Below are 24,989 nucleotides of genomic sequence, written 5' to 3'. Positions count from 1 at the left end.
CAGGAGAGAAAAGGAGCGGAGCGCTGAAACGGCAACAGGACTGCGAGTGCAGCAGAGCAGGACCCAAATTTAGTAATGGAATAAGAGGCCCTGGTTTCCCCCAAAGAAGCTATAATCAGGGTTTTACCAATGTCACACCCATGATCAGGCACATGACACACACCATACATGACCTACTCCGTTCTGGGGAGACACCCATTCGCTTCTCAAAACCACCCATCACTGAGTTCCACTTGGCAATGCCTCCTTGGGAGATGCTGGCATGCTGCCTCTGCCAATGTCTCAGCAAAGCCTGCTGAATTCTGCTCTGAGCCAATACCCTCAACCAGCAACCAAGGCCTCCTGGGTGCCGTTGCCTCCAGCATAAATTCCCTCCTCCTGTTTTTTCTCCCAGATCTAGCATAAGGAAGGTAGGTTTCGTTTTTTAAACATCAGGGCAGATTTCTTAATCCTAAATAGAGTTCAGCTACGGTGACAAGCTACCTAGGACATCTATGGAGTTTGTTCCTGGTAGTTTTAAAAGGACCAGGGGGGAAAAGGTCCACCAGGCATTTATTAGAGATGTTTTAAGTTTAGGACATAATAAAATTATGTGCAGAATGCTATCACTTATTCCACTTTGGGGACTCCAATTAGAATAGATTAGAGATATCTTCTAGGGCTGCCAACTTTTAAACTGTCAGCTGTAGCTTGAGTTGCAAGAATGAGCAGAGGACAATCTTCATCTCCATGAACCTGCCCTTCAATTTATGCTATCTTCAAAGGCCCTGTTCTGCATTCCGTCACCCAGGCAGGTGTGATTTGTGCAAACGCGGGACAGGGCCTTTTTGGTGGCAGCCCTAATTGCAGAATTCCCTCCCAAAGGAATATAAGATGGCCTTTCTCTGCAGGTAGGAGAATAATAACTTTTTTGCCCTGCCAGGCTTTACATAGGTTGAATTCAGACTAAGTTAGTTGCACAAGGTCACATCCACACCTTACATTTGAAGCACTTAATTTCTCCAAAGAATCCTGGGAACTGTAATTTGATCAGGGTGCTGGGAATTGTAGCTCTGTGAGGGGTAAACTACAGTACCCCATTCACTGGGGGGATGCCATGTACTTCAATTGCGCTGTACAGGGACAGGGGTGGCACTGTGGTCTAAACCAGTGTTTCCCAACCTTTTATCTCCAGCTGTTTTCAGACTACAATTCCCATCACCCCTGACCACTGGTCTTGCTAGCTAGGGATCATGGGAGTTGTGGTCCAAAAACAGCTGGAGACCCAAGGCTGGGAAACACTGGTCTAAACCACTGAGCCTCTTGGGCTTGCCGATCAGAAGGTCAGCAGTTCGAATCTCCAGGACGGTAGTAAGCTCCCATTGCTCTGTCCCAGCTCCTGCCAACCTAGCAGTTCGAAAGCACACCAATGCAAGTAGATAAATAGGGACCACTGCGGTGGGAAAGTAAACAGTGAGGGCAGGGATGTCTTCACCTAATGCACATTACCTGATTTGTTTCCCCAAACTTACAATGCCCCTCCCCATGCCAGCTAAAGTAAGCTGTCATCTGAACACGTGCAATGACTGTCTCAAATGTACGCAACTCAGCTTGACTGTGGCTTATGTTTCCAGACTAGATGGAAACCGGTTTGAGGGAGAATGCCTCAAACAGCAATTATTTCTCAAGAAACTACAAGATGGCAGCAACACAGGAGAGCATGCTGGAGCACGCAGCCATCATCACAAATGCATGGGGTGGGCTAGTCATTAGTTCCCAATGAAATCAATGCAACGTGACTACATTGTCCCATTGTTTTGAATGGGAACGAAACCCAAAAACACAGACTGGGTCTCTAGCCCAATGCTTTTCAATGCTGTGGTTTTGCTTATCTTATCTTCTTCTTCTTGGTGGGTTGAACGTTCTTTTCAAATGTATTGTTGCTTTATTTGTTTATTTATTCATTCATTCAATCAATCAATCAATCAATCATGCCTTGGAGCAGGGGTCAGCAAACTTTTTCAGCAGGGGGCCTGTCCACTGTCCCTCAGACTTTGTGAGGGGCCAGATTATATTTTGAAGGGAGGGGGGGAGAATGAATTCCTATGCCCCACAAATAACCCAGAGATGCATTTTAAATAATAGCACACATTCTACTCATGTAAAAACACGTTGATTTCTGGACCATCCGCGGGCCGGATTTAGAAGGCGATTGGGCCTGATCCTGCCCTCGGTCCTTATTTTGCCTACCCATGCCTTGGAGGAACTCTTCCCAGAGCCAGAAGAAGTACTGAATTTTCATTTATAAAAAGCGCTTTTAAAGGGCGGCCTTGTTTCCATCTTTCTGCTAATTTCCACTGATCCAGCAGCTCCTGCTCAAGGCACAGCTGCAGAGGCTGGTTGAAAAGGACCAGCAATCCTTTTTCCCCATGCGGAAGACCCATTGCTGTGCCTGAGCTTGAAATCCTAGCTGTGCAGGCATGTCAACACTTCAAGCCCCCCACATCTCTGCGCCCCACAGCAAGCGATAATGGCTTGAAATCAGGCTGAGCCTCTCCCTTTCTGCTCCAGCTGCTGACAGCTAAGAGAGCGCAAACTTTGCGGCTATAATTGCTGGCGCCACACCACTGAAGTGTGCGTCGCGGGTCTTCCCCCCACCCCACCCACCGCGCTTCTGTATTGATTTCAACTCATTAGAATTCGCTCCCCTTTCATCTAGACACGGCTCACGCTCTTAATTCCAAAGCGCAGAAGCAATGCGCCATTGATCTGAGCCACTCGGGGGAATTCTCTGCTGCTACAATCAAGCCTCCTGAGCTCTTCCATTTCCCAACGCATCACAGAGGTGCATGAACCTTCCCACAACCGGTCTGAGCAGAAGTTTTCCACACTGCCTCTTCTTGTCAGCCATCAGACCATTACAGAATTCTTAGTTAAAGACAGCACATAGTTAAATGGTGGAACTCACTTCCACAGGAGGAATGGCTTTGGGTGGCTTTAAAAGAGGAGCGATACTTCTGAATCCCATTTCAGGTGGGGCCAAATTAGGCTGAGAAAATGACAGCCGTTTATTTACTTTTATCCTGCCTTTACCCACAAGTGCTTTCAGGGCAGCTAATACAGTGGTACCTCAGGTTAAGTTCTTAATTCGTTCCGGAGGTCCGTTCTTAACCTGAAACTTTTCTTAACCTGAAGCACCACTTTAGCTAATGGGGCCTCCCGCTGCTGCGGCAGCGCCAGAGCACAATTTCTGTTCTCACCCTGAAGCAAAGTTCTTAACCCGAGGTACTATTTCTGGGTTAGCAGAGTCTGTAACCTGAAGCGTATGTAACCCGAGGTACCACTGTATAACCTTCCACACAGTTTGGTTATTTTTTATATATATAAATGTAAAGATTTCCAATGACTCATCTAAGTTGTCCCTTAGGACCAGAACAGCAGAGAACAAAACCAAGTTTTATGTTCAATGAAATGTGACCAAAAATATCCTTGGCGTAGAGTTTTCAGTGGGCTTACATAACAAAGGGAAGTGTTTGGCATAATCATTTTAGGAAACACTGGATAAAATGTGGCCTTTGCAGTAACTGTACATCAGGGAAGTTCAAATCAGGAAAAATAAATACAGTAAATGGACAAAAGGACAAAGATGTTATGGGGTAGACGTACTCCTGCATCCCCCCTGAAAAAAAGCACTGGACATATCTATTAAAGGTACTCCAGTCTCTGCTGACCTTCATCCTTAAGGAAACCAAGTCCTGGGAAGGTGCTTGGAATTAATGGAGCCTCTCACTGCTCAAAGATTGGGGTGACGTGCAGAAATCTCTTCCTCAGTGCTACCTCTCCTCTGCTTTTCCTACCAATATTTGCTGCACTTTGTTTAGCGACACAGCATCAAAACAAGGAACATTCCTGTGCGTATATGCGGGGGGTTCACAACAACGCCTCTTGTGAGTGACAAAAGACGTTTCCTTTTTTCCTGGCTGTTGTGCTGCCACCTCCGTCTGCCAGCAATTTTGGGGGAACAGAGAGAGGCAGGAGAGACAGAACTGCTTACTCAGGTGGTGGGGGAGAAAACTAGTTAAGAGTGGGTTTCTGGTCAGCCTTTTGAGCAAAAAAAAGGGGGGGCCCCGAGGTAGCTCACAAAGCAAATACAAAACGCAAGCAATAAAATGCAACTTCAATTCTTGCAAGGCAGCGAACTCCCAACATCTTTAAAACACACACACACAAAATAAAATAAAAGTCCAAGTGACACCACACTTTGGTTCAGAATTGACCTGGGGGGCTGCCAGTGGCTGATCCCTGCCCTATCTGATCCAAACATGTTTTTCACAAAGTAAACAAGGCTTACTCGAGTCAGAAAACTTTCTGCCCAACTGACACATCCTTGGCTTGTGTGCTGTTCCCTATATGTGACACTCACCACAATCTGTGTTTCATTGTCCGTCAAAGTGTCAATAGCCAGGCTCCCGCCAATTAAATCTTCGCTGATCCGAGTCCTCGAGTCTCTTGGCAAGGTTTCCCGAGTCTTTCGCTCCCAGGAATGAGGTTCTATCCCAACTGTGGAGACATCTCTCTGGGTCCAAGCTGTAGGGAGAGGAAGAAAAGCGAAGAATGATTTCTTAGCGTACGACGATGGCTCCGAGAAGCCAAGGCCACATTCCACACCAGCCTTGCTTCACGTGCTCTGTGAGTGCTTCTGCCTATCTGAATTGTGCCGAAGAAGAAGAAGAAGAAGAAGAAGAAGAAGAAGAAGAAGAAGAAGAAGAGGAGGAGGAGGAGGAGGAGGAGGAGGAGGAGGAGTTTGGATTTGATATCCCGCTTTATCACTACCCAGTGGCGTAGCGTGGGTTGTCAGCACCCGGGGCAAGGCAAGTAATTTGCACCCCCTAACCCGTGGATTTGCACCCCCTAACCCTAACCCCCAGATGTTGCACCCGGTGCGGCCGGCCCCCCCTGCACCCCCCACGCAACGCCACTGTCACTACCCGAAGGAGTCTCAAAGCGGCTAACATTCTCCTTTCCCTTCCTCCCCCACAACAAACACTCTGTGAGGTAAGTGGGGCTGAGAGACTTCAGAGAATTGTGACTAGCCCCAGGTCACCCAGCAGCTGCCTGTGGAGGAACGGGGAATCAAACCTGGTTCCCCAGATTACGAGACCACAGCTCTTAACCACTACACCACACTGGCTCCCTTAAACTCTGATACTGACTCTCGGTTGCCTGGACGGAAAACAGAGAGAGGGATGTGATCTTGTCTGCAGGAATGACCCTGCTACAAACCTTCCTTCCCTGCCAGCCAAACCTGGGTGCATTAAATGCCCTTCATTGTCAAAAGGACCCTCACTGATCCACAAGAGATTTACAGGGGCAGATGCCTCATCCATCCCCAAAAAAGCTGCTGCTTTGTTCTTTAGGTCTTCCTTTGTGCATGGCTTTGTGGGGTGGTTTCTTGCAGAGATATAATTCCTTCTGTTTCCAAACTTCGAAGGAGAGCGCTGGGCCTTATGTAGCCTAAACAGGACCAACAATGGGCAAGAGGGAGGTATCAGGAGGGGAGATCCCAAAGCTTGCAGAAGTACAAAGCCGCCCAATGAGGAGTGAGCATGCTCAGTGGGCATGGAATGCCAGGGTGCTTCCAGGCTGTCAATATTTTTCAGTGGGATTCAATCACATACCGGAAAATCCAGGTTGTGCAATTGCAGTTGGATTGGGAGCTCCAGCACAACACACTCTCTTCCCCCAAAGTTATGACTTTTTGCAAAAATGAAAATGGTGGAGAAATGCAACGGAAAGTGTGGGACGACACTTGCTTTGACACAACGTCGTCTAACCTCCCTGCGAAGAAATCAGAGCGAATGCATAATAAAGTGGAGCTGTGGGTTAATCCACAGAGCCTAGGACTTGCTGATTAGAAGGTCGGCGGTTCGAATCCCCGCGACGGGGTGAGCTCCCGTAGCTCGGTCCCTGCTCCTGCCAACCTAGCAGTTTGAAAGCAAGTCAAAGTGCAAGTAGATACAGTGGTACCTTAGGTTAAGTACTTAATTTGTTCCGGAGGTCCGTTCTTAACCTGAAACTGTTCTTAACCTGAAGCACCACTTTAGCTGATGGGGCCTCCTGCTGCCGCCGTGCCGCCGGAGCACAATTTCTCTTCTTATCCTGAAGCAAAGTTCTTAACCTGAAGCACTATTTCTGGGTTAGCGGAGTCTGTAATCTGAAGCGTATGTAACCTGAAGCATATGTAACCCGAGGTACCACTGTAAATAGGTACCGCTCTGGCGGGAAGGTAAACGGCGTTTCCGTGCGCTGCTCTGGTTTGCCAGAAGCGGCTTAGTCATGCTGGCCACATGACCCGGAAGCTGTACGCCGGCTCCCTCGGTCAATAAAGCGAGAGGAGCGCCGCAAACCCAGAGTCGGCCACAACTGGACCTAATGGTCAGGGGTCCCTTTACCTTTACCTTACCTCCATGGAAACGAACCGGGATGAACACGCAATAAACAAGTTGTCTGGAAGCACCTTGGCTGTTTTGGCAGAGGAGAGGACATGGAAAACTGGGTAGAAGAAGGATTGGCATGGGAAATTGTTAAGGAGGGCGGGGCTAGGGGTTGGCCAGGATGGTCCCCCACCAATGGTGCAGGCCGGGGTGGTGGTGCAAAAATCATGCCTCTCCACTCTGGCTCGGCTCCTCTGTCAAGGGCTCAAGGGACATTGGGGGGGGGGGGGACCGAGAAAGCTCCTTGCCAAAGGAACCCAGGTATGCCTCTGGTGATGACCCATTGGAACTTGGCACTGCAACATTATGTTGCAGGTCTCGCTCATCCTATTTCTGTTCCTTTCCTAAAGCCAGGGGTTGGGATTGACTCTCGTGCGCGGCAACAGCAGACCGGATGCCAATATTTCAGATGTTCAGAACATTTGATGCTGGGATGGGTGGAGGAGAGCTGAAAATGAAGCAATGGAGCCCAAGTCCATAGCCTTCGGAAATAACTGGCATAGTCAGTCCCTGACCCCCTGGCATATGGATTTGCAGCAAAGGCATGTATTTGACACACACACACACACACACACCAACCACACACACCAACCTCTTTCGGGCTTTTTATAAAATGCTTTTGGCGCCTGTCAAAGGGGTTTTGTCTCTCTCGTGCGTCACTGGGGCGCCTTAGGCAGCTCCAACTTGGCCTCAGTCACCCATCTGTAAAACGGGAATAGCAGTAACCCACACCAGAAGGTTACTAAAAGGAACAAACCTAATCAGGCCTATGCAGTACTTTGCAAATTAAAAAACGTTATATAAATGGCAATTAGTAGTTGCAAAGCATCTTGTTTATGAAATGCAGCATATAGATGATTCACGGTATAATAATAGCTTACAAAATGAAGGTTTTTCTTGGCACAGGATTTTGAAGGCTTTCATTGGTCTAAAATAAATACGCTCGGTGATAACTTTAATACTCAGTTTTTGGTGCCAGGCGTTACTCCTAGAACATGCAAAACAACCAGACAGGCAACAGTGCCTCTGAGAAAGTACAGATGGCCTTTCTCACTCCCACCCCATATATTTGTGACAAGCAGGTTGTCTGAAGGTACATTTTGAGTTAAGAACATTAGAAGATGCCTCTTGAGAAGGCTGCAAGCGGGGCGATGAATTGCCTCTACTGAGTTGAGCATCTCTCCTTACGGTACTAAAACTCTGGCTACAACAAGAGATAGGGCAATAACCAGCCCACATGTATTCAGCCATTACCAGATACTAAACATTCTAAATGAAACTGGTGTACAAGCAATTCATCCTACTCTTCCGAGCAAATAAGGGCCCATTCCAAGGCATGAAGTTCTGGTTTGCCACCTTTTGAAATAAGAAAAGTCACATTACGATCTAAAGAGCACCCTCTCACTATTTCTAGCACACCATTTGACACTAGAATGACAGTGAGAGAATAATCACAATGATTAGTGTGTCAGTGACCAGGATTTGAACCTCCTTTTTGTATTATCCTTTTTAAAATTAAATTTCCAAAATTTCACGACTTCAAATTGAATAATTACATTGTTTCATAAACTGACTTCCTGCTCACAGTTCCACAGTGTGTTTTCATTCAAACCCTTTTCTACTGCGTTATATATCAAACTCTATTACAGAAATCCCTCTAATACAGTTACTTAATAGTTTTTCTACGGCTGCTCCATCTCAAATCCGGCCCGCAATTTCACCTGACTATAATACTTTCTCACATAGTCCATGAAAGGCAGAATTTTGAATCTCCACTGAGTCACAAAACATAGGTCACTTCTAGACTGCCTTTTCAGGTAGGATTCAACCATAACACCATCCAATTTGTGTTGCACAATTATAGCTGATTTCACAATTGCAGTGGTACCTTGGTTTAAGAACAGATTGGTTTATGAACAACTTGGATTAAGAACGCTGCAAACCCAGAAGTAGGTGTTTTGGTTTGTGAACTTTGCCTTGGAAGCAGAACATGTTGAGTGTGTTCCACTTATAAATTGAGTCCCCCACTGCTATGGGAAAGCACACCTTGGTTTAAGAACGCTTTGGTTTAAGAACGGACTTCCAGAACGGATTAAGTTCATAAACCAAGGCACCACTGTATAACAATCCCCAAAAGGTCAGATTTTTATTTTTATTTTGCAATAGGGAAAGTGACAGGAAAATGCCCTGGAAAGAATGGGATAACACCGCTCTGGCACAACGTCATCTAACCTCCTAGCAAACGAATCACCACAAATGCTGAGTAAACACCCCGGTTGCCTGGAAGCACCTTGATTGAATGACCTTTAGTTCGTCATACACTCTCAGCCTAGCCTACCTCAAAGGGTTGTTGTTATAAGAAGATTGTAGCGCACGGTGAGGGGTCCATGTAAGCTGTTAAGTGGTGGGTGAACATATCAGACGACACAGCGATTCTTCAAATAGCTCTTGTTTATTCACAGGGCAGAAAAGAACTGAAGTGAAGGGTTCAACCAGCCTGCTTATATAGAGCTCCACTAGAACACAACACACACACACACAAAAAGTAGAGACATCACCTTGCCAACAAAGGTCCGTATAGTAAAAGCTATGGTTTTCCCAGTAGTGATGTATGGAAGTGAGAGCTGGACCATAAAGAAGGCTGATCGCTGAAGAATTGATGCTTTTGAATTATGGTGCTGGAGGAGACTCTTGAGAGTCCCATGGACTGCAAGAAGAACAAACCTATCCATTCTTAAGGAAATCAGCCCTGAGTCCTCACTGGAAGGACAGATTGTGAAGCTTAGGCTCCAATACTTTGGCTACCTCATGAGAAGAGAAGACTCCCTGGAAAAGACCCTGAAAGATGGAGGGCACAAGGAGAAGGGGATGACAGAGGACGAGATGGTTGGATAGTGTTCTTGAAGCTACCAGCATGAGTTTGACCAAACTGCGGGAGGCAGTGGAAGACAGGAGTGCCTGGCGTGCTCTGGTTCATGGGGTCACGAAGAGTCGGACACGACTAAACGACTAAACAACAACAACAAGAACACAACAGTAACCATTTTCTGTAACTATCCAATCACTGAACGTCATTTTCAATCCCTTATTTGCATATGTGGACCTGAGTGAAAACTATCTACAGTATCCCCCTGCTGGCCCAGGGTGAGAACTTCAGTACATAGCATAAGCTACCCTTAAATTCCTTGGAGAACGGTTGGGATCGAAAGATGCCTTCAGTAAACACACTGTGAGCTCGCTTTTAAAACTTCATGCATGCGCGTCACCTGTTCAAATCCTTGTAACAGACAGGCTTCTTCTGTGGCCTGCCAATTTAAATCAAGGCGTTGGCCACCATATCTGCCCACTAGAAATAAGGAACCAATGTCACACAGCAGACACGTTATTCTGGTCTTCCTCTCCGGAACCGCTCCTTTTTATGAGGGCTGCCGTGGCATATATTCATCCTAGCCCTGCTTCCTTCCACAAAGCTGCATTTAGGCTGTGGCTTCCAGGAGGGGCCTGGGAATCCAGATGTTTTGCACTGACGCAAAGAGTGGTATGGCGATGGAAACAGGCCCTGGACACTTGCTTTTGGCAAGGGATGGTGGGGTGGGAGGAAAAATAGGCCGCCGTAATGGGAAGGAAACCTTTTCTTTTTCTTTTTTGTAGATCAGACTTTCAGAGGCCTAGCTGGTTTTAAAAAGCATAGAGCCCACGAATTGATCCTGGATTATACTGGGCCATCAAATGTTGAGAAGGCTGGAAGCGTCAGCTTTTGATTTCTAAAACGTGAAATGAATATTATAGTCACGTATAGATTGTGTTCCATGTCCTGTCTGATGTGAAGGAATGGTTGGAAGAGCTGGGTATGTTTAGCCTGGATAAGACTCAGACTGAGAGGAGATGTGATAACCATCTTCAAATACCTAAAAGGGCTGCCACATGGAGGATGGGAGCAAGCTTGTTTTCTCGTGCTCCAAAGGCAAGGACACAAACCAACGGCAAGAAAGTGGATTGTGACTAAACACCAGGAAAAACTTTCTGACAGTAAGAGCTGTTCAACAGTGGGACGGTCTCCCTCAGGATGTTGAGGACTCTCCTTCTGTTATGTACTGAGTTGAATAGGATCCAAAAGGCAGCAGTCTGATTGGTCCTAGAACAATAGGATTCAGAATACAGCAGTCTGATTGGTCCTAGAACAATAGGGTCCAGAATGCAGCAGTCTGATTGGTCCACAGGAGCCACCCAATCCAGCTCCAGTTGGAAGTGAATTCGCAACCTGACTGGCCTACAGGTGAATCCCAGAATTAGCCAATCACATGGGGCCCATTGTGTAAATAATGTATATAAAGCAGATATTCTGGGAGAACTTCCATTCCTCCTCACCACTATGAGCTGAATAAAGAGCATGAAATCCATGCTCGACTCTGAGTATATTTCACCTTCTTTGGAGGTTTTTAAGCAGAGGTTGGGTGGCCCTTTTTCATGGGCGCTTTAGCTGAGATTCCTGCATTGCGGAGGGTTGGACTAGAAGACCCTTGTAACTCTACAATTCTAGGATTATAAGTGTGCAAGCCTGAGCCTGTGCATACACTATACCGTGGACCCTCTAGATACAAATTAAATTCATTCCGGGGGCACGTCTGCAACCCAAAAAGTCCGTAGGCAGAGGCGCCGCTTCTGTGCATGCTGCAAAACCCGGAGGTATACACTTCTGGGTTTGCCGTGTTCGTAACCTGAAAGTTACGTATCCAGAGAGGTACATAACTAGAGGCTCCACTGTACCTTTGCAGCACTTTCAAAGGACATTCTTTCCCTTAAAGAATTCTGGGCGCTGTAGTTTACCCCTTACCGAGTTAGCAACCCTCAACAAACTACAGTGCCCATAATTCTTTGGGGGAAAGAATGTGCTTTAACGATATAGTGTGTATACAGCCTGAGAGTAAAAGAGTAGATTTTTATCTTTTTTTAAGAGTTATTGTAACTGGGTGGGAAATTGTTTGACCTGACCGGAGCACCTTGTACACCAGAGCTGTCCTCTCCAACTGCAAAAATGCATCTCAAGAAGAGTTTTGTACCATTGCTTCTGCCATTTTGAACATCAGCATAACATCATTTCCTATTTATTTATTATATTTACACCCCGTCCTACCTTCAAGGAGCTTGCCGCAACAGACACGGTTCTCCACCCCTCACAAAATCACTGCCTACACAACCATATATATTTTTACTCATGGAACCGCATTCCTGCAGAATACCACAGAGCGGCAAACGGCAAGACGAGAAAACAACAACAAAATATTCTGTTTTCCTTGGTAACATCTCATGAAAGAAATGCATGATGCGACAAAAGTGACGTCATTTGCATTCAGAATTTTGCCAACCCTGCCTCACTTCATTGGCTGCTGTTTGAGGGGGGCAGAATTCTGAGTATGATGATGTCACAACCTATCTTTCGTTTCCCAATCAGGCCATTTGGCTAAGTCAGACTCTATGGTTTGGCTGCTTTCCCTCTCATTTCCTGGCGTGAAAATATTAAGCTGAGACAGACTTTATGAAACAGGCAAACGCTGAAAGGACCACGAGACTCATTCCTGCTGCCACGCATTGCTGACTTTTCCTGTTTACACGGTTTTCCAGCTGAAATTGGGCTGCAGGCAAAGGATCTGGGCGAACTTGGGATGTTTTAAAGTGACGCGGCATGCCAAGTTGTTTTTGACTCAGATAACCTTTGCTGTCTATGAAAGGATGTTCTGGCCTTGTTGACTTGCAGACAGATGTACTAAAATTGTTCAGGTGCTTTCCAAGAAAGAGGGGCCCTGAAATTTCGCATACACCTGGACAAAGAAACTCTGCTTACAGAAGGATATGAAGATGAGATACTTTTGCAGAGCTCCCTCAAAAGTCCTGTTCATTCATTGCTCCTTAGGTGATGAACCATTATATGATAGTCGTCCCCCTAGTAACATTTATTTAGTCTTAATCTCTGCCTATCAGCAATACAGCTCTGTGGTCAGTTGACCCTAAGCTTACTAACCAGCAAGAATATGCCTTGTTGGATTTGACTGCAATCTGCCACACAGAAGCTGAAAACAGACTCACTAACCCATCTGCAGCCGAAAAATGTAGTTTTTTTCTCAATCCGGAATCATTAGATCCTGCCAGCCACAATGCCGGGTGTGGTTAATTAATATGCATTTGAAAGTCCGCCCCTTGATTAGGTTATCCACACCTTTTCCTCTCCCTAGGTGAACAAAGGAGAAAGTGGTGTTTTGAAATGGACACACTGCAGGTTAATGTGGGAATCCACCTACAATGGACTTTTATTTTCAGATTGAAACCAGTTTCTCCAGAAGCACTTTTCAGGGGCAAAAAAATTGCAATAGATTTCTTCTTCTTCTTCTTCTTCTTCTTCTTCTTCTTCTTCTTCTTCTTCTTCTTCTCCTCCTCCTCCTCCTCCTCCTCCTCCTCCTCCTCCTCCTCCTCCTCCTCCTCCTCCTCCTCCTCTATACTGCCCTTCATCCGAGGACCACAGGGCGGTTCACAGCGTAAAAACACAAAAATACATTACACCTAGATTGCATGTGGACCACGTAGGAAAAAACAAGTGCTCAGCATCCATTGATTGTAGGATAAGATGGCATGTGTACACAATGGCTGAAGCTGACTGGATTGGCAGCTGTATCTTGCTTTGTGACTGGCAATGGGATAGCAGCATCATGCACTGAACCTCAGGCTGAGAGCACACCATACCTTCAAAGTGCCTTCAAAGGATATCACCCAGCCCCAAGAGAATCCTGGGAGCTGCAGTTTGTTAAGGGAGCTGAGAATTGTAGCTCTGTGAGGGGGTAAACTACAGTTCCCAGGATCCTTTGGGAGGGGGCTGCTTTGAGTGTGCTTGCAGTGTGTATAAAAGGGACGTGCGTGGCACTGTGGTCTAAACCACTGAGCCTCTTGGGCTTGCCGATCGGAAGGTCAGCGGTTCAAATCCGCGTGACAGGGTGAGCTCCAGTTGCTCTGTCTCAGCTCCTGCCAACATAGCAGTTCGAGAGCACGCCTGTGCAAGTAGATAAATAGATACCGCTGTGGCAGGAAGGTAATCGGAGTTTCCGTGCGATCTGGTTTCTGACCCGGTGTCCCGTTGCACCAGAAGCAGTTTAATCATGCTGGCCACATGACTCGGAAAGCTGTCTGTGGACAAACACTGGCTCCCTCAGCCTGAAAGCAAGATGGGTGCTGCAACCCCACCATCGCCTTTGACTGGACTTAACCGTCCAGGGGTCTTTTACCTTTACTGTCTGGGAACTGCCATCAGCTCAGAGGTGAGAGGTGGAAGAGCAGTTGTGTTACAGGGAGCCTCCAAAGAGCTTGCGAAGCAGTTCTTCCTCTGGCAAGGAGAGAAGCCCCGCCTCCAGTGGGGAAGGGGCACAGGGATCAGAAGATGCTAGGAAGAGCCTCAGCACCGAGCCTGAGCAAAGGGGATGGGAGGCAAGTCCCCCTTTGCCAGCGCCCACGTTGCTCAGTAGGTCTGCATGCAGAGAGAGGAGGAGAAGGATGGGGTCACATGTTACTGTTATGCTGGGGAAGGTATAAGGACCGCCCACTCCCAGATTCTGTTAGCGACTGAGCAGACATGGACTTGTGACGCTCTGCACTGTAAGATAGTTTGTACAGATAATAAAGCCTGGAAACGACAGGTTGGAGTCTTGCCTGTTTGCTCTCAAACAACCACACCATCACCTGACATTTACCTTTTACCTTGCAGTGTGTATGCAGCCTCGGTGAAGCCTAGTGGATACCTTCTTTCAGGACAGCTTACCAGAAACCACCCAAAATGTGGGTGAGTGATGGTGTACCGAGAAGAGGATTAAACTTAGTGCAAGCTGAAACAACAGGTAGTCAGTAGGAATCAGGCTGTCCAGGTTTTCAGCCCTTGCAGAGGCTGGGGACCTGTGGAGGCCTCTTCCTTCTTAAGACTATGTGAGTTCCCTCTCCTTGAATTCTCAGCTTTCATATCAAGGCAGTGAGTCTCCACGCTTTTAATTTACAGGGTCATAAAGAAAAGCCCACAGACAGTATTCTCCTCAATTGCTCACTAAGAAGTGATAGAATTAAATAACAGTAAAACACATCTTTCTGTTTGTTGTTCTGGCTGCTCTGCATTGATTTCCATCCCTGTTAGATCCTCTTCAGCTACAGGCCCGAGGCTGCCACTCAAAGAAATGAATGTGTGACTCAACCACAAGGCATCAGAAGGGAAAAAAAATGACAAAGAAATTGTCTTCCTAGCTATATCTAGCTTTGTCTTGAACCCAGCGAGGTCCATTTTTCCGAGAGCTGTCTCATGGGGCAGGCTCTGACACTTCTAATAGCTGAAAATCTTAAAAATAAAGGCAGAGCTAGAAGGATGATTCATCTGGTTTGCCTATTTCAGAGCGAAGATGCAAGTAGGGGATGTCATCCATGAGCTGTTCCAAAGTTTCCATGGGTATGAACGCATTGCCGCTTTCTCCCGTATGTTCCCACGACTAGCTTTTGAAGCAGCATACACACACCATTAGCCCCAATCCTGTAGTTTCTTGAGAAATGTGAGAAACCAGCTTCCACTGGCCTAGAAAACTTAAGATTTGTTCGCTTTGTATTTAAGCCTTTGTGCACATATGAACAGAAGGCAGCTTCGTGAATATGAGTTCAGCATGGAATTGCAGAGACAGGGAAATAATCCAAGTTATGTGCGTCAGGTGAAAACATCTCCTCCTCTATGTACAACAATACTGTGCAAATGTGACTTGAAATGCAGGCGGGGACAACCTCACTGTGTTTTAAGCCCCTAATGTGAACATATCCTAAAAGTTATACAGTAGAACCATGGAACTGTAGAATTGGAAGGGACCCCAATTCCCAGCAAAGAATCTAAAGAATTCCTAGCAAGTCAGGCACGAATTCCCTAGATCAGTGGTTTTCAACCAGTGCACCGTGGCACCCTGGGGTGCCTTGAATGATGGTCAGAGGTGCCATGGGCAACACTGGCTCCTGTCCCTCTTTCCTTCCCTCCCTCTTCTGATGCCCTCTTGCATCTCTGCCTCCCCAAAGCTTGCACAGCTGTTTGATGCAGCAGTCCTGGCTACAGGCTCCGCAGGCAAATTGTGCCTCTGGAGCTGGCCAGGGGGTGCTGGTTGCCAGGAGCTGAAGGAAGCAGGTGAGGGTGCCCAACCAGCCAGTCCACCAGCCTTTGCTGTTGGGGATGGACAGACAAGTCCCAGGCCCCTGTGGGGCAGTGTGAGGAAGCACCTGTCTTTGGGGTGGGCAGCTCAGAGACAGGGGTGGCTGCCTGGGGGACTCTCAAGGAGAGGGGAGAGGAGGCTGAGGGAAGACTCCACAAGGGAGGGTGATGGAGAAAGGGTGAGAGGCTGCCAGCTCTGCAGGCAAGGATTGACATAACTGGGCTCCTGAGCCCCACAGGGGTGCTGCAGAAAGAATGTAGTTGGTCAAGGCAGCAGTGGACTCAAAAAGGTTGAAAATCTCTGCCCTAGATGAAGGCAGGCCTAGAAAATAAAGTGACAGTGTGTGGCCTGTTGTCCCCTAAAGCTATGGTCTCTAAATGAAGGGTGGCATATAAATTTAATAAGAAATAATAATAAGCTTCCAGCTAAAACTATTCCACTGTATCATCAATTGTGTCTGTAGCTCATTCACAGGAAAATGACGTTTCTCTCACACAGTCCTTGAATGGTGAGTCTGCTCTTCAGTTAAAGGCAACTCTCCTAATCTAAACTGGTTATTAATTCACTAACCGCAACAAAACACCTAGCAGAGATACAAATTCAGGGGCAAAGCTATGCAATTAACCCAGATGCCAGCGCTATTTCAGGAGCTAATAACATCCTCCATACCATCAGGGTCTCATTCGCCCTTTCATCCCAAAACAGGAAAAATGGCCTCACCAGCCAAGAGTGCCTTTCTGCTGTCTATGTCAGACAAACAGGTCTGTCTCTGTGCAAATAAAGAAATAAATAGACACAGATCTTTCATTTCCAAGGGTAACATTCATATAGGAGGGCATTTCAGCATCTCAGGACATCCTGCTGCTGACCTCAAAGTCCTCATTCTTCAACCCAAGAAGCATATCAGCAAATTTGATTAGACTCAGTCGGGACCTAATCAGAACTGTGGGCTTCTTTCCTTCTACTCGTGTGAAACTAGTATAACAAAGCATAGCTAAATTACAATGGCTTCTGTGAATAGTTTCTGTTCTGTGAATTACAATCCGTTCTTACATTATATCAGACCTTCCCAGTGTCACTAGTTTCCAGGGACAGTCCCAGATTTACAGAACCTGTCCCGATTTCTGATTTGATCCTGGAATGTCCCGCTTTTCCTTAAGATGTCCCTATTTTTATTGGAGAATTTTTTTTGAATGGTATGGAGTTATGCAACACCCCTCCCCACCCAGCCAAGGAGATAAGTAACTATACAACTTTTAGGAGACATCTGAAGACAGCCCTGCATAGGGAAGGTTTTAAATGCTTAATGTTTAATTATGTTTTTATATATGTTGGAAGCCACCCAGACTGGCTGGGGCAACCCAGTCAGAGGGGCAGGGTACAACAACAACAACAACAACAACAACAACAACAACAACAACAACAACAACAAAACTCCCTATTTTCATCTGAGAAATGTTGGGAGGGCATGTTATATATATCTTGGTTCTGCATATGGCAAGTCACAAATTTCCCCCTTGTATTTCACTGCCTTTTGGCCCTACTGCTCATACACACTGACTGAGAACAGCGCTTTATGCATCAGATCAAGTGGACTCTAGTCCTCAAAACAGTATGTCACAATGAATCAGTCTTTAAGGTGCCACAAGACTCCTTTTTTTTGGAGGGCTGTGTGTTCAAAAATGTGTGTATCTTTTCTCCAAATCGCACCTTGTGAATGCAACATAGGGAGTCTACGACACCTTTCCGCTCTATGACTGCTCAGTTCAATACATCCATAGGAGCTCCCACATTTGAGAAGATAAGGAGAGCCTTCCTGGATCAGTCCAAGAACCCATGCAGCCTTACATCCTGTTTCCAATAGTGATCACTCAGATGCCTCTGCAAAGCAGAGCTTGGAGGCAATTTCCCACTGCTACGGGTTGCCTTTCACTCCCCTAATCCTGTGGCACAATGGGTTAGTGTGCCTGGCTGCTAACCAGAAGGTTGGTGGTTCAAGCCCACCCAGGGACAGCTGTGGGCAGCATTCCTGCACTGCAGGGTTCAGCCTTTCTCAACCTGTGGGTCCCCAGATGTTGTTGAACTACAACTCCCATTACCCCTAGCTAGCAAGGCCAGAGCTCAGGGATGATGGGAGTTGTAGTCCAACAACATCTGGGGACCCGCAGGTTGAGAACCGCTGGACTAGATAGTGCTTAAGGGCCCTTCCAACTTGATGAGTCTATGAGCCTAACACCCACGCAGCAACTGGTATTCAAGGGACTACTGCCTCTGAACCTTGAGGGTCCCATTTAGTTATCCTGCACTTGAATCCCTTTTCTGCTCTTGGAGCAGTTCACAATTAAAGCACAAAAACAGCCATTTAAAAAAACGCCCAGATACAACCAACAGGTGAAACAGTAAGGACTATAAACCCACTGATAGACCTGCCTTCCACAACCCCATTTTAAAGCCATCTACACCTCTTGGCTGTCACAGTACATCTCAAGGCAGTGAATTCACACTTCTTGTCACCGTGTGCACAGTGCAAACCTGTTTACTGCCACACACGCACACAGGAGGAAACAGATGCACCATCTCTGTCGCTGCACCGACATGCCTGAATCCTGCTTTCATGCACAGAGGAACTGGTTCCCATTCACACCTGCTGAAAAGTGCCCAAGTAGACGCTTCTGCACTTTTGCTTCTGTACACACGCAAAAGCAGCGAGGAAACCGGTGTGTTCTCCTCAGGGCAGCCAGCACGACTCTTGCATTTGAGGCCAGCAACTTTGCCTTTAGCCCAAACTGTGGTCTTAATGAACCACTCATCTGAGTGATTCATTACAGGCGCTGGCTGCCATTTCTCACCACCCACAGCGAATTTAGCTGGGCAGTTTTGTAACATCGATCTGAAATGCCACATAGATGGGAGTTGGTGGTTGCCATCGTTGTCACACACAACGGCACCTGGTTCTTTGCATAAACTCACTAGGCTGACAGAAGTACACAAACGTACATATAACGGGATCACTGGCACACACACGCATGGACTTTTATATTCTGCTATACATACAAGTGCAAGACATCCTGGCAAACGTCAGGATAGAAGAACATAAAAATAAGTCTCCCTACAATGCTTATCATTGAATCAGGTGGGCTGCCTGCCTTTTAGAAATAATATATTGTATGTGTCTTAAATCTCTGCATGGATCTGATATATATTCTGCTCCAGTGGAGATGGGCTTGTCATTTAAGCCCCCAGCCAATCAGTGTAGTGCACAGCCAGCCTCTACCCCAAATACACAAAACCACTTTCTTCCAATGGGTATCCTGGGGCAAAGGCTGTAAGCAGGAGCACCATTTGCCAAGGGGTGAGTCTGTGCAGCAGCTCTGCAGATGAAACATTTGGAGGCAACCTCCCTGCCACATGCTTGTTCAAAAGGGTGATTCACACGGCGAAGCCAATCCCAGTGGGCTCCTGCTGCGGGTTTAAGCACGGCATGCTGGATTTCCAACGCATGTGGACAGCGCAACCCAAAACAACCTGAAGAAAAGGAAACCTTTACAATATTGGCTGAACCTGGCAAACCACGTCAAACTGTTTACAAAAACCGGTGCAAAATTGCCAGAAGCACAATTTGATGTGCACAGTGCTACGCAGGAACATTGCAAGGCTGTGTGCACAAGAACTGTGCAGAATTGTGGTGCACAGCCGCGACCAAGTGCACACACAGGCACCAGCACACCTGCTCACACTCATTGCTGCGAGCACTACCATCTGAATGCACACGCATTTGTTTTTGCACGGATGGAGGACTTTCATATGCCTCTCTGGCATGTACTTACTCTAAACCCTTTCTGTTCGCAGGTCCAAATAATTTCGGTACACTTGTGCACGCACTGAATCATGTACTCCCTCACCTCTATGCCCACCCAGCACTTCTGCATCCATCATGCTCGTAAATGTTAACAGGCTTGCACATCACCTTATCACATTTGATCCTGATTTCGCACACCTGTCTACGAACAGATCTGCTCCCTATTCACCATTGCCTCCCCTTGCACGCTCACAACACCTCCTCTCAAGCTGCCTGAGCATGCCCGGATCCCTGTTCCACTCACAGCTACACCCCCCCACGCATGCTCTCTGCCATACACATCCCTGGCATTCACCCCACTTCTGTCCACACTTTGCACACAGTGTCACACGAGGGTGGCAGTGTCCCCGGAAGATGTGGGTGGTACCTGCTGCTCGCCTCTCCTTTGCTGACCCCACAGCCTCCTCCTGCAGCAGCCAGAGAAGGATGAGGGCTCCCCACGAAATCTTCAGCGATTCAGGGTGCATCCCTGTGACCCTCCAAAGCACCACCTTTTCTTGGCAACAACTTTCCGCTCTGCCTCCCCAAGCAGTTTCTCCCCTCGGCTGCCGGGCTCCCTCTCTCTCAGCAGTTGCCACCTCCGGGCTCGTGGCGAGGAATGAGCAGATCCCGCAAGATTCCTCCTGGTCTGTGACGGAATTCGACTGGCAGAAAACCCAGCATTTGGGGGCTGCAGCAAGAAACTGTCAAAGCTCAGCTGAGCAGGGCTTGGAATGGGAGGGAGGGGGAGAGACAGAGAAGCAAAGGAGGTGGATGAAACAGGGGGAGCGCCTGCCCTCTGGTGGCCAATTGGGAGCATAGCCATGCAATGCTGTTCAGTGAGAAATGAATGCAAAAATAGAAAAGGAAGTCTTGAGGCATTTTCGCATATTTGGCTTAAACCAATTTGCGCCTAATCCGGCCTGCAACACCTGCGTTTCGCAGTTGCTGTCCCATGTGATACGTGTTGGAAAAATGCTCATATCCATGTTTGTCATGTGTGAAACTGGTTTTTGGGTTGGATCCAGCACCTTAAATGGGCAGGATCAACACTTGTGCTTTAAAAAACAGGGGTGGGGAGGAAATGCTCTCCTTAGCAGACAACTTGGATCAAAAGGCATCAACAGGGTGCTGTAAAATTAGAGTTTCCTTTTTGCAAGGCCTTTACGGTGTATTTGGCCCCAGACTCTTTCATTTCCCTGAGACTCAAAAGGGGAACACTGTCACTTCCTTAATCTGTTCTTTATTTCTGGCCAAGCTAGCAATAAATAATAAAGCGTGGTTCTGGAGTTGGTTACAAGTTCCCCATTCCATAATAATAATATTAAATACCCTGCCCATCTGGCTGGGTTTCCCCAGCCACTCTGGGCGGCTCCCAACAGAATATTAAAAACACAATAAAACATCAAGCATTAAAAACTTCCCTAAACAGGGCTGCCTTCAGATGTCTTCTAAAAGTCAGGTAGTTGTTTATTTTCTTGACATCTGATGGGAGGGCATTCCACAGGGTGGGCGCCACTACCAAGAAGGCCCTCTGCCTGGTTCTCTGTAACCTTGCTTCTCACAGTGAGGGAAGAGCCAGAAGGCCCTCGGTGCAGTGGCGTAGCGTGGGTTGTCAGCACCTGGGGCAAGGCAAGTAATTTGCACCCCCTAACCCGTGGATTTGCGCCCCGTAACCCTAACCCCCAGATGTTGCGCCCGGTGCAGCCGCCCCCCCCTGCACCCCCCATGCTACGCCACTGCCTCGGTGCCGGACCTCAGTGTCCGGGTGAATGATGGGGGTGGAGAAGCTCCTTCAGGTATACTGGGCCAAGGCCGTTTAGGGCTTTAAAGGTCAGCACCAACACTTGGAATTGTGCTTGGAAACATACTGGGAGCCAATATAGGCCAAAGCACTAAAAATGAAGGCACACACCCCTCAACTCAAAAGCTTACATGTCCCTGAACTCTCAAATGTATTGCATTTTATATTGTATATCTCCACGACTGGGGACTCAACCCTTCAAATCACAACGATAAAGTTATTCAGTCATGGTCATTTGGCTTGCAGAATGCTCCTAAATGATGATGACATCGTGAAATTATTTTTGAAAATGGAATAAGTGGGGTTGCTCACCACAAAATCTGCTCTGGGCCAGGACAAATCATACAGCCAAGTAAGCAGGTGAGTGACACCTGCAAGATGCATCCTGCCTTGACCAGAGCTTCCTGTGGATGCATGGCCTGGAGAAGAGCATCTATGCACAACAAAAACGGCAGGAGTAAATACGAAACCACAAGTAACAAAACCACCACAAAATGTGCTTTCAACTGCATGAATGCAGCGGGAGCCTTTTGATGTAATCTTTCAATGTTTGCTGAAGACTTTTCTGTGCCACTAGGCTTATGCAGGCAACTAAGAAAATATTTCATAGTTAATGTTCTCTGGTATTTGTGGGTTTTTTTAAACCTGGATGTTATTGTTTTTTGTATGTGTGTCCATATTTGTGTACAGTTGTTGGAAACTGCTTTGATATTTTTTATGATATTACAAATATTGTTATAAAGAAATACCGGTAAATGCATAAAACGTCTTGCCCTTTGCCATGTAGAATTTCTGCCAGCATGCAGTTGCAAAATGTTCTGGAGCCCTACCAGGAAAAAAAAAACATTGTCATTTCACCATAGAGGCTTAATGAGGATTTGTAGTCTTGAATAACAACTCCTAACCCCTCCGTTGTAATGCCATTTAGAAGATGGGTGTGGAAGAAAACGTTAAGGAAAAGCTTTGCGGCACCTTAAAGATCAGCACATGGCAGGTGCTTTTGTGAACTCAGGTCATAATAAATGTCCCAGTCTGTAAGATGCCACAACACTCTTTGCTGTTTCTCCTGCAAAACAAACCGTCTCTGGAAGTTGTTACCATGGGTGCAGAAGTGGCTCATTCACCTATTTGATGTTTTCTGCGACACAATTAGTCACAGCGTGGGGATGTTTTGGTTAGTTCTCTTCACAAAGTGAAGCGAAGAGAAGGAGGAGGCGGAAGAAGAAGAATTGAATGACTAGGACATGAATGAACTGTAGCACGGGGCCTAGCAAGTAACAGGAGCTAATCCTCAAGAAGAAAAGCTGGAGCACAACAGCTCACCAGGAAGCTACAGCCTCCATCTCCTAATCCAGGAATGGTAGGGCAAGCAGCAGATAACTACTGTTTTGATACATGCATACAAGACTTCGACATGGGAACATGGGGAGAGAAGGCCTGGTCTTTGCACAAAGAAGGATGAGCACAAAGGACACATCCACACCAAACGTTTAAAACCAATGCCTTCCCCCAAAGAATTCTGGGAGCTGTAGTTTGTTACGGGTTTTGGGAATGAAGTTCACTACAATTTTTGCTCCCATCACACCACACAGATGGAATAGGATGCCCCTATTTTCATTGGAAACAGATGGCCTTCTCCATAGTGGTGCCTGCCCTGAGGAGGGCTGGGTTTAGGTTTGATGAGGCCCTAAGCTACTGACGGTAATGGGGCCCTTTATATGCCCAGCTGTCCTTTGTCAACAACAAATTGTCGCTGTTTTTTGTGTTGAATATACGCTATATGGTAATTTATGGACCTAATAGGTAACCAGTCCATGCAGAATGTAGGCACCCTATATATAGAAAGGAGCAAATCAGTGATATTTTAGGGAGCAGGCTAGCAGGTGCGGCCCATGACTTACATCATAGGAGCCTGCACAACACAAACCACTGTTGCTGTATGTAGGTTTTATTTTATTTGTTATCTTATATTTGTCTTATATAAATATGTTTATCTTATATTTTGGAAATGTACATCCAGGGTTTTCTTCCTTAAATTTTTTTGGGGGGCCCCAAGAGAGTGGGGCCCTAAGCTATAGCTTGTTTAGCATATACGTAAATCCGGCCCTGGCCCTGAAGAATGCTTCCCCCCAGTCCAATGTGAACTATTTGACTTTTAGAAGACACCTGAAGGCAGCCCTGTTCAGAGAAGTTTTCAATGGCTGATGTTTTATTGTGTTTTTAATTTTTTGTTGTGAGCTGCTCAGAATGGCTGGGGCAACCCAGTCAGATGACTTGTCATATATATATACTGTAATAAAATTGTTGTTGTTGTTGGAGAAATATTGGAGGGGATGCTGTCGGGCTCTCTGAAGGCTTCCTCACGACCCCCACTTGCCACGAAAGCGATGAAGAGAACTGCATGGCTCTAAGTTTCTAAATAAATATACTTCTATATACATCTACTTGTAGCGTCCATTCTGCCTTTTCCTTCAGAGACAGATCACGGAAGGTCAAATACCTGAGTTTATGCTGTGACATCCGCCCACCCATTTGTACACATGATACAGATATTTTTAATCATAAATTATGGCAGAGAAGCCATAACTGCCATTACTGTGAGGCCTAGGGAGGTTGTGCGATGGCTCCCTAGCTGTTGTCATTAGCTACAGGCTGCCTCCGAAGTCTCAAACGGACATAGCGGCTGAGGAAAAAGAGGGGTTATTAGTTGGGAGGTGGGGAGTTGTAGAGCAAGTGGTTGCAGCTCAGAGCTGGAAGACGCGCCAGAACATAAATATCAACAAGTGGTGCAAAAAAAATATTTTAAAAATAGCCATGTGCTATTTTAGAGGGGGAAATAACACAAAAACTGACGGCAGCCAGGGGACAAAAGATAAAAGGACTCATTTGAGGAAACACGGAAAGCATTTATTTATTTATACCATGTGCACTAGACTATAGACATTTGGAGCTCTTTCTTTCTCTTGAAACCCTGAAAATACTGTGAAGGAAATATATGCAGGAGAAAGGAAACTGTACAGGCGACATTCCACTTACGCCATCTAAAAAGCCTGCAAACAACCTCTTAAGTCTCTGGAAACCCCGGGGGGGGGGGGAGGAGAACCAGCAGCACTTACCAGACAGGCATGAATGGTGGCAGTGGTGGCTGTCAGTGAAACTCTGCCAAAAGAACCCCAAATTCCACCACAAACGTTCCCTCCAAACCTCTTTTCCCAACCTTCAAAATTCTCCCCAGACCTCAATGGTTGCTGCAAAGGGTTCTGGGATTGCAGTTGCAAAGGCTCCTGGGATTGCTAGCTGCTTTCCTTGCTCTTTTCGCATCCTTTTCGTGGTTTAAATCTAATTATTTATTTCCCTGCGCCATGCCTATACGCAGTCATGCGCCTAAGTGGGGAGTCACCTATAGTTACTGAGGTGGCTTGAGCCTGTTAGTGACTCTTGTTCTTTGCATCTTATTGCTTTTATTATTTATTTATTTTTAGTTTTTACAATGAGAGGAAATTTAAGAAAGATTCTTTTGAAAAGTAAAGGGGGGGGAACCACCAAACTATAGAGCAGTTCACAACAAGCATATGTTGCAAATACCTCTGCACTTCCTTTTCAGGTGCTGAACTGTGGTAAATGTGTCATGCTTAATGATATCACCAGGGTCCATCCCTAGGTCTCAG

At 46.6% G+C, this 24,989-nt stretch overlaps 1 protein-coding gene and 1 long non-coding RNA gene across 5 annotated transcripts in view; one reads left to right on the top strand and one right to left on the bottom strand.

Annotated features, from left to right (window-relative positions):
- PLXDC1 (plexin domain containing 1) overlaps window positions 1–24,665 on the bottom strand; it is a 61,255-nt gene extending 36,590 nt beyond the window's left edge. Inside the window, exons 1-4 of one of the 4 annotated variants that reach the window (XM_081884166.1) lie at window positions 24,438–24,665; window positions 21,634–21,754; window positions 19,906–20,208; window positions 4,403–4,566 (exon numbers count right to left, since the gene is read on the bottom strand). In XM_081884166.1, the coding sequence (XP_081740292.1) occupies window positions 4,403–4,566; window positions 19,906–20,005 (264 nt within the window). In that variant the 5' untranslated portion in view covers window positions 20,006–20,208; window positions 21,634–21,754; window positions 24,438–24,665. Of the gene's footprint in view, window positions 1–4,402; window positions 4,567–19,905; window positions 20,246–21,633; window positions 21,755–24,437 lie in introns of those variants that run through there. The other 3 variants (XM_081884169.1, XM_081884168.1, XM_081884167.1) reach the window with 3 other exon arrangements.
- Window positions 11,931–14,586, top strand: LOC309354395. The gene is made up of 2 exons (XR_014162255.1): window positions 11,931–12,384; window positions 14,221–14,586. It is a non-coding gene; the product is annotated as an uncharacterized lncRNA (long non-coding RNA).
- Window positions 24,666–24,989: the final 324 nt, after the last annotated feature.

Source organism: Podarcis melisellensis (genome assembly GCF_964234715.1).
Source record: "Podarcis melisellensis genome assembly, chromosome: 13".
Classification (NCBI taxonomy): Eukaryota; Metazoa; Chordata; class Lepidosauria; order Squamata; family Lacertidae; genus Podarcis; species Podarcis melisellensis.
The sequence above is the reverse complement of the archived record's forward strand: the minus strand, read 5'-3'. Positions and strand labels throughout refer to the sequence as shown.